The sequence below is a fragment of the Pongo pygmaeus genome, chromosome 23, assembly GCF_028885625.2.
Source record: "Pongo pygmaeus isolate AG05252 chromosome 23, NHGRI_mPonPyg2-v2.0_pri, whole genome shotgun sequence".
In the NCBI taxonomy this organism is placed as follows: domain Eukaryota; kingdom Metazoa; phylum Chordata; class Mammalia; order Primates; family Hominidae; genus Pongo; species Pongo pygmaeus.
The window spans coordinates 37,167,551-37,183,373 of NC_085931.1; the positions used below are offsets into that span (position 1 = coordinate 37,167,551).

General features: G+C 46.8%; 1 protein-coding gene across 9 annotated transcripts in view; it reads left to right on the plus strand.

Moving 5' to 3' along the window:
• The window catches only part of SEZ6L (seizure related 6 homolog like), a 214,421-nt gene that overhangs the window by 155,950 nt on the left and 42,648 nt on the right, over positions 1–15,823 (plus strand). For all 9 annotated transcript variants that reach the window (XM_054470080.2, XM_054470081.2, XM_054470083.2 and 6 more), the window contains exon 10: positions 15,163–15,359. In XM_054470080.2, coding sequence (XP_054326055.2) covers positions 15,163–15,359 — 197 coding nt within the window. The remainder of the gene's footprint in view (positions 1–15,162; positions 15,360–15,823) is intronic.

Below are 15,823 nucleotides of genomic sequence, written 5' to 3' on the forward strand. Positions count from 1 at the left end.
CCTGCTCTCTGTCTGAGCTGGACATTGCCTTATCGGTGCATCCCTACAAGCTCAAGGCATTCGAATGCAATTAGACCTGACATCTTAGGGAGACAGGACTGCTTGTTTTACGAGTCCCTGACATGCGCTGTCATCCTGAACTTACTATTCGACAAGTGTTTACTGTGGGCATACCATGTGGCTAGAGATGCATCCAATTATCAGAGGTCTGGAGATGACAATAATCACTCACATGGATTACTATGGTGCCAAAATACTCACGTGCTCTTACCTTTGTGCCAAGCTCTGTTCTGAGCACGTTACCTCTTAGTTAATTCTCGAAGCAACCTAGGAGAGTCACACGATTTGTTCTCCATGTAATGGACGAGGACAGTGATCCTCCTCCGAGGGGTGAAATGGCTCGCCACTTAGACCCAAGAGTGCCAGCCTCACACCCTTCATCACCCCTCAACCCTGCTTCACAGAGTAGAATCGACTTCATCCTGAGGGCAGCCAGCCTCCCTTGAGAGCTGAGCAGACAAGCAGTGTAGTCAGACCTGCCATTTAGACGGCACCCCTGGGAGGAAGGCAGAGGTGGGCAGAGGTGGCAGGAAGCCAGGCAGGAGGCAGAGGGGCAGCAGCGTTGGCTTGGCATGGTCCTGTGATGGCCGAGGCCTGGGGAAGCCCCTGCAAACCCCTCTGGGGCCTTCCGGGGAGAAGCTGGGACAAGCCCTCTAGGTTTCAAAGGGTTCGTTTTTCTTGGAGGAGTTCCCACACCAGGTGGGGACGGCCCCTGCGTGGAGTTTCCTGGAGGTGTTCTGGCCGCTTGGATTGGCCACACCAGGGCTTTCTCCAGGGGAGGCCTTCGAGAATATGTGCATGATGCGGATGCAGAATGGCAGGAAGCGGCGACCCCAGCCACCGCCAGCTTCTGCTGGGAAAAGCTCTGTCAGCTCTTCCTCCAGCAATGCAAAGCCCTGGCCCCACTGCCCTCTGCACGTGTGCATGTCTGCGTGTGTGTGGCAGTATATACCACACACCACACACACATCACACAACGCTATACACACCACACACCCTAACACACATCACACACACCACACAACGCTATACACACCACACACCCTAACACACATCACACACACCACACACACCACATGACACTACACACACCACATACACACACACACAACACACACACAACACACACACCACATGACACTACACACGCCACATACACACACAACACACACAACACACACACCACATGACACTATACACACCACACACATACACACACACACCACACAATGCTATGCACACCACACACCCTAACACACACCACACACACACACCACCCCACACACACCACACACACAACATGACACTACACACACCACACACACCCCCACACACACACCACACACGCCACACAAGCCACACATGCCACACCACATGACACTACACACACCACACACACACCACATGACACTACACATGCCACATACACACACAACACACACACAACACACACACCACATGACACTATACACACCACACATATACACACACACACCACACAATGCTACGCACACCACACACACCCCCACACACACACCACACACACCACACACATGCCACACATGCCACACCACATGACACTACACACACCACACACACCACACAATGCTACACACACCATACACACACTCCACACACACACTACACACCACGACACTACACACACCACACACACACCACATACACACCACACACACACACGCACAAACCACACACATGACACTACACACACCACACACACACCCGCCCACACACCCCACACACCACACACATGCCACACATCATATGACACTACACACACCACACACATCATACACACACACCCCACACACACACCACATGACACTACACACACCACACACGCCACACACAAGACACTACACACACACCATACACACCATACACACACCCCACACACACCACATGACACGACACATGCCACACACGCCACACACACACCACATGACACTAAACACACACCACACACACCACACACACAGCCCCACACACATACCACATGACACTAAACACACACCACACACACCACATGACACACCATGCACACACCACATGACACTACACACACCACACACACCCACACACACGCGCCACACACTACACAGGGACACATACTGCCACATACACATCCGACCTCACCAGCTGATCACGCTTCCCTCAAGGCGAGCTCTCGCACCCTGACTTAGATGTCCCAGAATGTAGAGGGCCCTGGGTTCCACTCCGTGTTTTATAAACCTGGGGAAGCTTACATCCAGAAAAAGGAAGCAATGTGGGCGGTTCCACAGAGGAAATTCATGGAAGGGCCACAGATGCCATCTGGGGTCACCCCTAGGTCTGGAAAACTGAGGCCTCAGCAGCCTATTTCTAAAGCCTTGTATCCCCCAGATCAACCCCTTCCTTGCTATTGAGTGGAGAAATGGGGAAAGTGTGTGGGTCCAACCTCCTCCACAGAGGGAGGCATGAAGTGGCTTGGTCACGGTCATTGTTAATGGACTTTTTTACGATTTGCGGATTCTGAGATTTGCATCTGGGGAAACTGAGACCCGGGCTGGGAAGCCTCTTGTCCAGTCACAGGTCAGAAAGGTGGCAGCATGAATGCCCTTTGCTGAGGTCTCGTCACAACAGGATTTGTTGCCATGCCACCCTTGCCCCTCAGCAGGGTGCCTAGTTCCTTATAAATAGTTTTTGTGATAGAGGAAAAAATGCTCTTGTAGTGGAATTCCTGGCATTAATTGTTATTTACAGCTCTCGACAATATTATCCCCATTTTAGAGGTGGGAACACTGAGCTCAGAGAGGCTAATCTGCTTCAAGGTCCCCCAGCTAGAATTTGAACCTGTTCTCTTAATGCTGCCTCCTGAGCTGGAGGTGAAACACCAGGGTAGTTAAGGACAGCCGTCTTTGTAGGCAAAGCAGCAGGGGAGCTGTCGGGTTTTCCTGGTCATGGTGCTGGGTGTAAAACGTTATCAGTGACGTTGCCAGAGCCTCGCCCACTGCCTTCGGAAATGGCTCAGTCCAGGGACGTGGAAATGAGAAACCGCTTGAGCTGCCCGTGGGGCAGGCCCGGGGGGGGGGCAGGCCGAGAGCAGGAATCTCTTTCCTACTCTTTTTCTCTTTGGGAATAAGAGGGAAATTGAGAAAAGGGAGAAGGGAGGAGGAAATGGAGAAAAGGAAGAAAAGAAGAAAGGCGATGGAAACTGGGAGCCTCTCTGAAGTCAGGGCTGGGTATCATTCAGGCTGAAAACTCCAGGTCTGCAGCTCTCAGGCCCAGTTGCCCAGGTGAACCCCCTGGGAATGGGAGTTTTAAGCGACACTAATGCCCAGTCTCCACTCGTAGAGTTTCTGATGGCCTGATTTGTCTGGAGTGCAGCCTGGGATCAGGAGTTTTTAAACCTCCCCGGAGATTCTGATGTACAGCCAGGATTGAGAACCACGGGGTAGTGGGTTCACAGCCTGGAGTGGACAAGCGTTTTGGTGAATATTTTTGGAGAGAAACAGGGAGGAAGAGACGGTGGAAGGAAAGGAAGAAAGAAAGAACAAAGAAGAGACTAAGAAAACAGGCCGGGCACGGTGGCTCAAGCCTGTAATCCCAGCACTTTGGGAGGCCAAGGCAGATGGATCATCTGAGGTCAAGAGTTCAAGCCCAGCCTGGTCAACATGGTGAAACCCGGTCTCTACCAAAAATACAAAAATTAGCCAGGCGTGGTGGCAGGTGTCTGTAGTCCCAGCTACTCTGGAAGCTAAGGCAGGAGAATAGCTTGAACCCAGGAGGCAGAGGTTGCATTGAGTCAAGATCATGCCATTGCACTCCAGCCTGGATGACAGAGTGAAACACCATCTTTAAAAAAAAAGAAAAAGAAAACTCATCATTTTGTGTGTGTTTTAAGGTGTCCTATTAGGGAGCCAAAGATACTGGTTTTCTATGTCCTCCCTGGAGCTGACATGGTTTCTTGTCCTGACTGCCATTTTATCAAATTAAATTGAAAGCAAATTTAATTGGGTTTCACTGGGCCAAAGGCCCCTCGACAATTCTGTGTTTCGAGAGGTGCCTGGCAAGGTTGTGCTGCATCGGAAAGGAGCACAGAGGCCTTAGGACCTGGGTCTTTGGGGCTCAGTTTACTCCTCTATGGGATTCATAATGTTTTTTCTCTGACCACCTGACTGTGTGGGTGAGGGGATCAGATGAGGAAATAGATACAAAACAACTTTAAACATGTCCCTTCTAAGGCCTTCAAAAAAAACTATAAATATTTTATCAAAGTTTTATTGCATACAATTGAATTTACAGGTTTTGATTCTTGTTTTTCCTTTCTTTAGATCCTATGATTTATTTCATCAGTATCTCTACTGTTCCATAAAGATCTTGCCTGAAGGGCAAGATAGTGTTTTCTTAGGAAAGTCATTTAATTCCTCTGAGCCTCAGTTTCCTCATCTGGAAAATGGACATAAATTCGCCGTCATTCCTTCATTTAAGTGAACTTTATTTCACCTGTGCCAAGCCCTGGGTGGGCTCCAGGGATTGGGGTGAAGACATGTACCTTCAGGGAGCCAACACAGGCAGATGAAGGTTGCTGGTCTGTTGCTCAGGCTTTGTCTTCCAACAGCGTCTGTTTGGATTCTGACTCTGCTATATAACCAGCTGCTTGAGCTTAAGCGTGTTTCCTCACCTCTGGGCGCCTCAGTTGGCTTATCTGTGAAATGGGTGTAAATAGTCATACTTACAGGGTTAGTCCGAGGATAAAATGAAATGGTGCATATAAAGTGCTTTGAAAAGCACTCGAAAACCTTAGCTAATTATTACATAGCTGTAAATGCAGGGTGGACAGAGGGATCCTGAGGAATTAGTAAGGTGTTGTCTAGCAGAGAAGAGAGGAGAGGGCTTTCCAGGTAGAGAGACTAGCATGAGCTAAGGCATGAAAGATGGAGGCTTTAAGGGTCTAGGGGCTTGGTGTACTGGATGTTTGAGACAGCAAGAGATGGGCTGAGACCCAGCTGTGGACTTCCTGGGAGGTCAGGCTGAGAAACTGGACTTTAGTCTGTGGGATAATTTTTGCGGTTTCCACAGTCCAATTCTATTACCAGCTACTTCTTCTTGTGTTACCGTTTATGTTTTCCCGAAACTGCGTGTAAATTGGCTTACTCCAACCAAAATAATGTCCATGAAATTAGAAGTTTGATGTGCAAACCATATATTTATATATTTTTCTAATTTGCATTTAAAGAAATGCATAAACATTAGACATTTTAAAGTATGTTTGCCTACCTAAAATCGTCCTGTGAATGAGGCTCGAAAAAGCCTTTTAAAGGCAAGATTTCTAAGCCCAGGGTCAAACGTTTGTTTAGAAAGGAATAAGAAAGAGAAAGGTGGCCTGCTCATCATGTCTTTCTATGCCCTCTCCGGAATATTGACTCTAGCTCAATAGTTAACAACCTCACCTACCACCTGCTCCCCACATCCAGGCTCCTGATTGGTTGGGGTAAAAAGGGCACCTGCAGGGGAAGTCAGCCCATTCCATGCTTAGGCATACACTGCCCTCTGCAGGTGAGGAGAAGGATTACATAACCAGAGATGGGTTCGCTGGTCTGTGTCAGATTCTAGTTTGCATTCTATCCTCACCTCTTCCACTCTCTAGACCCCAGTGAAAGCAATGAGGGTCGCTTAGGCTGTTTTTATCCTTTTTGAAGAGGTACTACATTCACATAATTCAAAATTCAAAAGTACAAAAAGGTCTACTGTGAAAATTGAGTTTCCCATCCTTCCCCAGCAAACAGCCCCCTCTCTGGCTCTCCTCCCTAGAGGCAATTACTTTCTTGTGTATCTTTCTCCAGATCTTTCTAAATATCTCAAAAACCATAACAGAAAGCTTTTATCTATCAAAATTAAGCCACCCAGACTAAGTAACTAGATTAACACTGATTTTATTGCAAACTCTGTTATACCTGATCAATAATAACCACGAACAAAACACAAAGAACATTTGTTACCAAAAAATGTAAAATGTTAGGAGATAAAATCTTTTTAAAACAAGAAGTCTGGGCCGGGCGCAGTGGCTTAAGCCTGTATCCCAGCACTTTGGGAGGCCAAGGCAGGCAGATCACCTGAGGCCAGGAGTTTGAGACCAGCCCAGCCAACGTGGTGAAACCCTGTCTCCACTAAAAACACAAACATTAGCCAGGCATAGTGGCACACGCCTGTAATCCCAGTTACTTGGGAGGCTGAGGCAGGAGAATCGCTTAAACCTGGAGGGTGGAGGTTGCGATGAGCTGAGATGGCGCCACTGCACTCCAGCCTGGGCAACAGAGCCAGACTGTATCTCAAAAAAGAATTTAATTTAATTTTTAAAAAACAAAGTCTGTAATACAAAAATCACAGCTATATAGGAGGAATAGCTTCTAGTGTTCTATAACACTGTAGGGTGACGATAGTTAACAATAATTTGTTGTATATTTTCAAACTGCTGGAAGAGAGTATTTTCAATGTTCCCAACACAAATAAATGATTGATGTCTGAGGTGATAGATATGCTAACTACCCTGAATTGATTTGTACACATTTTACACATGTAACGTAATATGACTTTGTACCTAATAAGTATGTACAATTATGTGTTAATTAAAAACTAAAAATAAATAAATTGGAAGCATTTTTTTAAATAAAAGAAAAATAGGAAGCTCATAGAGAGAAGAAATATTATCTTGGTTGTGGAAAAAAGTTGGAAATCCCAGGTTTAATCAAACTAACATTAGCAGTGACGTCATAAGAACACAACAGGCACACCAAGATTGAAGGAGCAGAAAGGGATGTTTTCATCCCACAGATTTTTTTTTTTTTTTGAGACAGAGTCTCGCTCTGTTGCCCAGGCTGGAGTGCAGTGGCGCAATCTCGGCTCACTGCAACCTCCGCCTCCCAGGTTCAAGCAATTCTCCTACCTCAGCCTCCCGAGTAGCTGGGACTACAAGCGCATGCCACCATGCCCAGCTTATTTTTGTACTTTTTGTAGAGATGGGGTTTCATCATATTGGCCAAGCTGGTCTTGAACTCCTGACCTCAGGTTATCCACTCACCTTGGCCTCCCAAAGTGCTGGGATTAAAGGTGCAAGCCACTGCACCCGGTCCAGGATTTTTTTTCTTAGACAGCATCTCACTCTGTCACCCACGCTGGAGTACAGTGGTCCAATCAAAGCTCACTGCAGCCTCAACCTCCAGTGCTCAAGTGATCTTCCCACTTTAGCCTCCTGAGTAGCTGGGACCACAGGCATGTGCTACCGTGCCTGGCTAATGTTTTTATTTTTTACAGAGATGGGGGTTTCACTATGTTGCCCAGGCCGGTCTTGAACTCAAGTGATCCTCCAGCCTCGGCCTCCCAAAGTGCTGGGATTACAAGCATGAACTATCATGCCCAGCTGTACTGAATATTTTATTTGTGTTTTTTTAATTCGTATTTTCTGATACAAGACTCAATTGGAACACACTTCTTGAAAACGCATGTATGTGGCTTTCATGGGCTGTTGTATAAAATAGCGGTTCAGATCTCAAGCTTTGGCATCAACAGACCTAGGTTTGAATCTTGACCTTCCTGGTTGAGCCTCAGTTTCCTTATCTGTATAATGGAGCAAGTCTTACTTGTGAGGTTGTTTGAATGCTTGATACTTGACGGACAGCACTGTTGTTATTCAAAAGCTAATTGTGGGTCCTGGGAAATGCTTTCTCGCTATCCAATGGGACCAGTGTTTCCACTGCCCCAAGAAAGGGAGGAGTTAAAGAAGCAGCCAGAAGTGGTAACACCAAATGGCATGTCAACAAATTGCTGCTCAGGCCCTTGAAGGGACTGCAGAATGTGCCCAGAGCAGGGTCAAGGTGGGGAAGGAGAGGAGGTTAGACAAGCTGGACAAGCCAGCGGGTTGGCTTTGGAGTGGCCTCTCAGGCATGCAGAGTGTCAGGTGGCATCGGACTTGACTCTGGCGACCTACATATCCAAGAAGGATCAAGGCACAGCCAACAAGGAGCCCTAGAGGCAGGCGGGGCAGAAATCCCTTGAGGCAGCCTCCCTCTGATATCAAAGTTTTCAACTCAACCCCTGAGGAGCAAGTGCTGAAAGCAGCCAGGGCACTGGCTGAGAGGAGTCCCCTTCCCAAGGTTGGAGCAGGGAAGAGTCCAGTCGGGGTTAGGGGCCTAGGTAGGAATTGGGGTCAAAGCCACAGTCTACTCTGTGCAAGATCTGAGCCCAAAACCTGGCCTATGCCCTGAGCTGGCACTGATTCACCCAAGACACACACTCAGCATGGTGCTAAGCGCTAGGGATACAGCCAGCAGTGAGTGAGACAGGGGAGGGCCTCAGGGAGCTCCTGATCTGTTGCAGACAAGCATCCCCAGACCAATAGAGCTCCAAGTGCTGACTGAGCTCCATAAGGAGGGTGAGCACAAGAGCTGCAGCCCAGACCAGGAGGGGATGCTGGGGGCTCTGTGCAATAGTGAATCATGGAAGGCTTACACTAAGGGGTGGGTAGGAGTTTCCCAGGTGGAGAATTCAGGGCACAGGGAAAGGAATGTGGAAAGTCCCAGAGGTCACCAAGAGCATCGTGCTTTGGAGACACTGATGAGCAATGCAGTCTGGTTGGAGGTAAAATAATGGCTTGGAAGAGAGAGAGAGTCAGAAATGAGGCGGCAGGGACGGGGCAGGGGGCATTGCAAAAGATAGACCTATAGAGCCTTGAGACTAGGGTTAAAATTTTGCACCCTGTCCTAAGATGTTTCTTTTTATTAATTGAGGTGAAATTCATACAACATACAATTAGTCATTTTAACATATACTATATATATATCTCTCTCTCTCTACATATGTGATACATTTACAATATTGTGCAACCAACACTTGTATCTAGTGCCAAAACATTTCCATCATCCCAAAAACAAATTCCATACCAATGAAGCAGTTGTTCCGCATTCTTCTCCTCACCCCCTAACCCTTGATAACCACCCATCTGCCTTCTCTCTCTGTGGATTTCCCTATTCTGGATATTCCTTATAAATGGAGTCATTCAACAGGTGGCTTTTCATGGCTGGCTTCTTTCACTGCACGTCGTGTTTCTGAGGTTCACCCGTGCTGCGGCGTGGGCCAATGCTGCATTCCTTTTTATGGCTGAATAATAACTCCGCTGCACAAATAGACCGTATTTTGCTTATTCATTCATCTGTTGAGGGAACAGATCTGATTTACCTTCTGGAAAGATTCATCTGGCTGCTAAGGGGAGGAGTATCAGGGCCAGGTGGGGATGAAGTCAGGAAACCACCGAGGTGCTGTCCAACCGCCCAAGAGAAAGGTGATGATGGTCGGAGGATGGCCTGCGACAGTGACCAAGAAGAAAGAGGTGGATGTAGAGGGGGAGATGGGAGCTGAGGTCTTCTGCCAGGAGCTCACACTTTGTGCCTGTGGAAAGCCTTTCACTCTGGCACCTGAGAGAGGCCAGAGTGGGCAGGGTCTGGTCTTGGGAAGCTCTGTGGTCCTACGGGATTCTCCCAGAGGGGATCCTGCCACTCCCAATCACAGTCAGACCAAGCCTGCCTGCCTGCCAGCATCTCTCCATCTCCCCTTCATCCTAGAGTCAAACTGCCATCCCGCTTTCCTAGTGCCTCCTTGGATTGTATCTAGCTGATATCTCAATTCAGACCTCAGCAGAAAACCACACTCTGCCCCGTGGCTCTCCCTGCAGTGAACTCAACACATTTTCATCTCTGTCGCTTACGAAGGTCCGATTCCAGGGACACTAAATGCGCTTGGTAAATACATGGATGAGCAAGTGAAAATGTAAGTTCCTCTTTGCATTGAGGGGAAAAAACTAAATTGCCAGACTCTGTGTACATAATTGGAACCAGTCTGTCAAAAAAGATTCAGAAGGATGAGGCAGAGAGTAACTTGATTATTTCTCCCAATGACCCTTCAGGCACATCCTATATTATTTTTTTCCTCTGGGTGAAAGCTGCGTTTTTGTAGGTCTTCTGGTCACAATAACTGCAGTCCAGTCTGAAAATCTTATAACCCTAAGTATCATTCATTTTGAAACTTCATCTCTCCCTCAACAGTGCTCCTGTGGCTGGGAATTTTGCAGACAAGGGGCATGGGAGGTAAGGGAACAGTAGACTCTAACTTGGCTACACTGTTATGTTATAGAATATATAGAATGCTGATTTTTTTTCTATCTCTAATAGGATATTCAATGTGTGAAAGTCTCCTGAGCACAGCTGCTCTTAACTTTCCCTTTTGCTGGGGTTCTATCACCCTTTCAGTAGAAGGCCACTTTTAAGGAGACCTATAGTTGGCTTCTGCCTTCAAGGTTCACAACTAGACCCAGGAAACATAGATCATATCCCTACTGTCATCAGTGATGGGATGCTCACTGTCAATATCTGATTTTATTCTCCTTGCTCTGCCCAGAGGCAGGCAGGCAGTCCCAGTCTGATTTTATCATTTCTCTTGGTGAGCATCAAATCCAGCCACTGTTATCCAAGCCACAAAAGAAAGACACCTGCCAAGTCACCAAGAGTTCCCTTGAAGCCCTCCTCACTAGGCTTAATGTGAGGGTGATACACATTCGACCCTCCCTCCTATGATGCCCCATAGTGACCGCTCCCCTCAAGGCAGTCCTTCCTGCCAGCCTCCTCAATGGCCCAGTGCATTCTTTTCCTTCTCTTATATAAGCTAAAGGTGGGAAAAAGGGCTCAGACCAGAAGAGCTGCATCAATGGTAGTAGATGATGCCATTGGTACTCTGTCTAAGCCGTGCAATACTTGCCACCATGTACCCATAATGACTTCCTACTGCAAGGCCCTGTCCACTTCTCCAGCATTTCTCTGATGCCATGTGATCACATGAGCAAGCCAGAAGTGCTAGGGACTCAACACATCCAGGAGCAGCCCCCAGTCAATAAAGGATGGGAACTGGAGGATAAATACCCCAGCTCCTTCTCCCTATGGATGTGTTCTGCACCATCTCTAAAGTTCCTGCAGGACTGAACCCAAAATGCACAGTGAAACCTGCTCATCAATGCACTCTTCGTTGAGTCCTTCCCTTCTTCTTGTCTCATTTCCCCACCAGTGCTGCCTGGGATGGCCTCCCAGACAAGCCAGACTTCAAAAGACATTTGTATGTTTGCTTGATCTCTGCATCTAGAGAATCCAAATGCAATCAACAGCCAAGTATCTCTCTTTGGAAAGTGGAAATCCACTGCACCTATTGTCTTGTTCTTAGCTTAGGGAGACACTGCTAAAATTTCAGAACAACAGAAGAAATTGCATTTAATGGTCTGTTGCACACCGTTTACAATGTGAATTTATATAAGTCATGGTTTCTCAAGTTTAGCCCTATTGACATTTTGGACTAGATACTTTTTTGGGTTGAGGGGCTGTCTTGTGCACTGTAGTATGTTTAACAGCATCCCTGGCCTCCACTCACCCGTGGTACCCACCTAGTTAGGAAAAGTATGTTTCCAGACATTGCCAAATGTCACCTGTGAGGAAAACTGCCCCTAGTTGAAAACCACTGACATAAGTCATCTGATGTCATTTGGCATAAACAGAAATCCAAAGAAGGATGATGGTGGTGATGATGATGATGACGATAGTGATGATGGTGATGGTAACTATGATGATGCCAAAAATGAAAGTGGAATATAACAACATAACATTCAAATGACATCACCCAGCTTGCTCAGGTGCTAATGGTGAAGCTGGAATTTGAATCCAGACCTTCTGCCTGCCTCACCTCATCCCCAGAGCTCATGACATAGACGAGGAATATTAAGGCTGATTCATAGACAAGAAATTTCAGAAAAACCACATGCCTTCCATGAAAGTGACAAAGCTGAGAATCAAACCAAAGCTTTCTGATTTCCAAGCCAGTGTGCTCTTCCCTGCACATTGCTCCATCCTATTTTATGGAGAACAAAGAGTTGCCGTATGGTTTTAAAATGAAAGCTATTTTCACCCTTGAAGACGCTGCTACTGCATTTTGGCCATTGAAGTGAAAGATAGAATAAAGCCAAGATGTGCATTGTCTGTAAACTACTGTTACCAGCGGATCAGCTGTGAAGTCGTCTTAAGGAATATATCTGCCATCTACCATGTTTCACACTAGTCTAATCCAGCACTTTCATGAACAATTGATGTTTTCATGGTACTTACAGCTAAAGAGGCCCTCCCCTACCATAGGTCCAAAGCTGACATCATTCCCACTACTTTTGCTGTCAAGTAGACTCTCTGGCAGGCTCTTTCATACCTTAGCATTTATTGAGCACCTACTGTGTGCAAGAACAAGTGGCAACTCCAGAATTTCAATATAGCAGGGGTTTAGGGGCTTCCATCTAGTTAAAAACTGTCAGGGGGTAGGAGGAGTCTGGGGGTTTTGTCTTGAAGACATGTGTGCAAAGCAAGCAGGTAGCTTTTATTTGAAGATGTTTTGGGAGTAGCATAGGGGAAACTGATGAAAATTATGGGGGCAATCAAAATCTTCCTAAGCCACCCCTTGGAGCAACTTTACATGAAGAATTATGAGAGGTATGGTGGAAGGTATTGGGGTGAATAAAATACAATCCCTGCCCTCCCAGAAGCAAACTTTCAATACCTTTCTTTGTGTTTCTGTTGTTTTGTTCTGACCACCTGAAACACCAACATGGGTAGTTGCCACCTCGCCTCCCTACTCCCGGACTAGCAGCAAACACCACTGTTGGCCATTGGATGAAGCTATCAGCAGGGAGGGCCGCTGTCAGTCTGCATCAGTTTCAGGAACTCTGCTCAGGGCCGTTTCCTGGAACACCTATCCTCTGGCATTGAATTGCTCAGTCATGCACTTCCTGTATAAAACCCTTCAGTGTCTCCCCCATCTCCTGCAAGATGATGTCCAAACGTTGAAGCTTGGCTCTTTAAGCCCTTCATGATCTAATCCCTGCAGAACTCTGCAGACTTCTACGCCTATCCGCATACCCCAGGCACACTGACCACTGGGAAAATTCTTTCAGGAACCATGGTCTTACTCCTTTCTTCCCTCTGCCTTCTCCCCACCATTCATTTGTTTTGTTTTGTTTTGTTTTGTGAGATGGGTTCTCACTCTATTGCCCAGGCTGGAGTACAGTGGCGCAATCATAGCTCACTGTAGCCTCAAACTTCTGGGCTCAAGCAATCCTCCTGCCTCAGCCTCCTGAGAAGCTAGGACTACAGAGGTGCACCACCACACCAAAAAAAATTTTTTTGAGACAGGATCTCGTTTCTTTACCCAGGCTGGAGTGCAGTGGCACAATCTCGGCTCACTGAAACCTCCACCTCCCAGGTTCAAGCAATTCTCCTGCCTCAGCCTCCCGAGTAGCTGGAACTACAGGCATCTGCCACCACGCCCAGCTAATTTTTTTTTTTAGTAGAGATGGGGTTTCACCATGTTGGCCAGGAAGGTTTCGATTTCTTGACCTCGTGATCCTCCTGCCTCGGCCTCCCAAAGTGCTGGGATTATGGGTGTGAGCCACCATGCCTGGACATTTTCTTTTTTCTTTTTTTTTTTGTAGAGGCAGGGTCTCTCTTTGTTGCCCAGAATGGTCTTGAACTCCTGGCCTCAAGCAATCCTCCCACCTCATCCTCCAAAAGTGCTGGGATTACAGGTGTAAGCCACTGCACCTGGACTCCCTACTCTGTGTTTATCTGCCTCGAGGTCTCCTACTCTTTCTTGAGGTTTCAGAGCAAGAAGCATCACCTACTGCAGGAAGGCTTCCATGATGCCCCTAATCTGAGTTTGTCCTTACTTTCTCTGTCCTTACTTTGATTATAACTCCTGCCACAATCCCTGGCTTACAAATCTAAATAGATCACTACTCTGTGACCCTTCTGAGCACAGCACAGTGCCTGGCTCATAGTAGATGCTCAAAAAAAAAAAATTAGGGAGAAGGAGACAAGAAAAGGAGAAAGACATGAGAGAGAGAGAAGACAGAGAGAGGGAAAGAAGAAGAAAGGAAGGAAAGAAATGTGAGTTTATATCTGTCCATGATTGATGAAACCAAAGGTGAATTATCTGGCATTCTTTCAATTAGAGATCAATTTTGTCTAGCATGTCTGAGAGGGCACATGTTTCTGTGGTATAGTGAAGTGATTTCTGGATTATTAACTATCCATTGTGGTTTAATTATTTAGTGTCAAGGTGCTTTCTTGCATTGGAGTCTTTGAAAATGTGTCATCTTTTAACAGTATGAATGGTGACAGGTTTGAGCATATCCCATAAATAAGGTGCCTCCATCCCACCTCTGCCCTACCCCTTAAACATAATGGATAACTCAGTTGACTTTGAGGAATTTGCCCCGTGATAAATGGAAAGATCATTTCACCTTATATAAAAATGCAAGTTGTAATTAGCAAGCTGTCAGCATGTTCTGCATTGAAGAAGAATGAAAGATGCAGGTCACAGCCCCAGCCTGTAGCCTGGTGCCTAACACAGAGATGTCACCTAAGAAATGGTTGCCAATAATGGGAGTTTTGAAGGCGATTCTTCTTACAATGCAGCATTTGACTTTGCAATGAGTCCCATGCAGCCAAGACCATTGCATCAATGTGTCTTCAAAAACCCAACTGACGGCCGGGCTTGGTGGCTCACGCCTGTAATCCTAGCACTTTGGGAGGCCGAGGTGGGCAGATTGCCTGAGCTCAGGAGTTGGAGACCAGCCTGGGCAACACGGTGAAACCGCATCTCTACTAAATACAAAAAAAATTAGCCGGACATAGCAGCATGCACCTGTAGTCCCAGCTACTCGGGAGGCTGAGACAGGAGAATTGCTTGAACCCAGGAGGCGGAGATTGCAGTGAGCTGAAAGTGCCACTGCACTCTAGCCTGGGTGAAAGAGTGAGACTCTGTCTCAAAAAAAAAAATGACTTACAAATCTTTGTGTCACATTTGCAGTCTATGCCAATCTTACCCTCAGCCTGGGGATAGGACACATAGCCTGGAGCCTGACACATACACACTTAAGAAATTGTGTATTGCCTGAAAAAGTTAATCAAGGGCTTACTGAATGCCCATTCTGTTTCACATGACTCTCCCTCTTCTCTGCCCTCCAAGCCTGAATCTGAGCAACAGTGACATCTTGACCATCTACGATGGCGACGAGGTCATGCCCCATATCTTGGGGCAGTACCTTGGGAACAGTGGCCCCCAGAAGCTGTACTCCTCCACTCCAGACTTAACCATCCAGTTCCATTCGGACCCTGCTGGCCTCATCTTTGGAAAGGGCCAGGGATTTATCATGAACTACATAGGTAGGTGTCTCATCTGGTCTATTTATTTTTTCTTTGTGTTTAGATTCAGGTTAAGGTGGTTTCCTCTAGGTTATTTGGCGGTTTTGTACTACAGTGATTTTTCGTTGTATTGGCACCGTCATTTTTAAGAGCCTGGGCTCTCTAGTCATGAAGACCAGGGTTTGAGCCCTAGCACGGTCATCAATGTCTGTGTGGCTTTGAGAAAGTTACTGAACCTCTCTGAGCCTTCTTTTTGTCATCTGTAAGATGGGAATAGCGATACCTATTTCACAAGGTTGATATCAGGATGTAGTAGACAATGCCTTATAACTTATGTTTCATGTGTGGTCAGCTGAGAACCTGTTGTCCTCATGTTTCATTTGTGGTCAGCTGAGATCTTACATCAACATACTTCCTAATTTCTTCCCAATTTGTGCAACTTCTCAAACATCGTCTTCACCTTCTTGCCCGAACTGAAGCTCAGC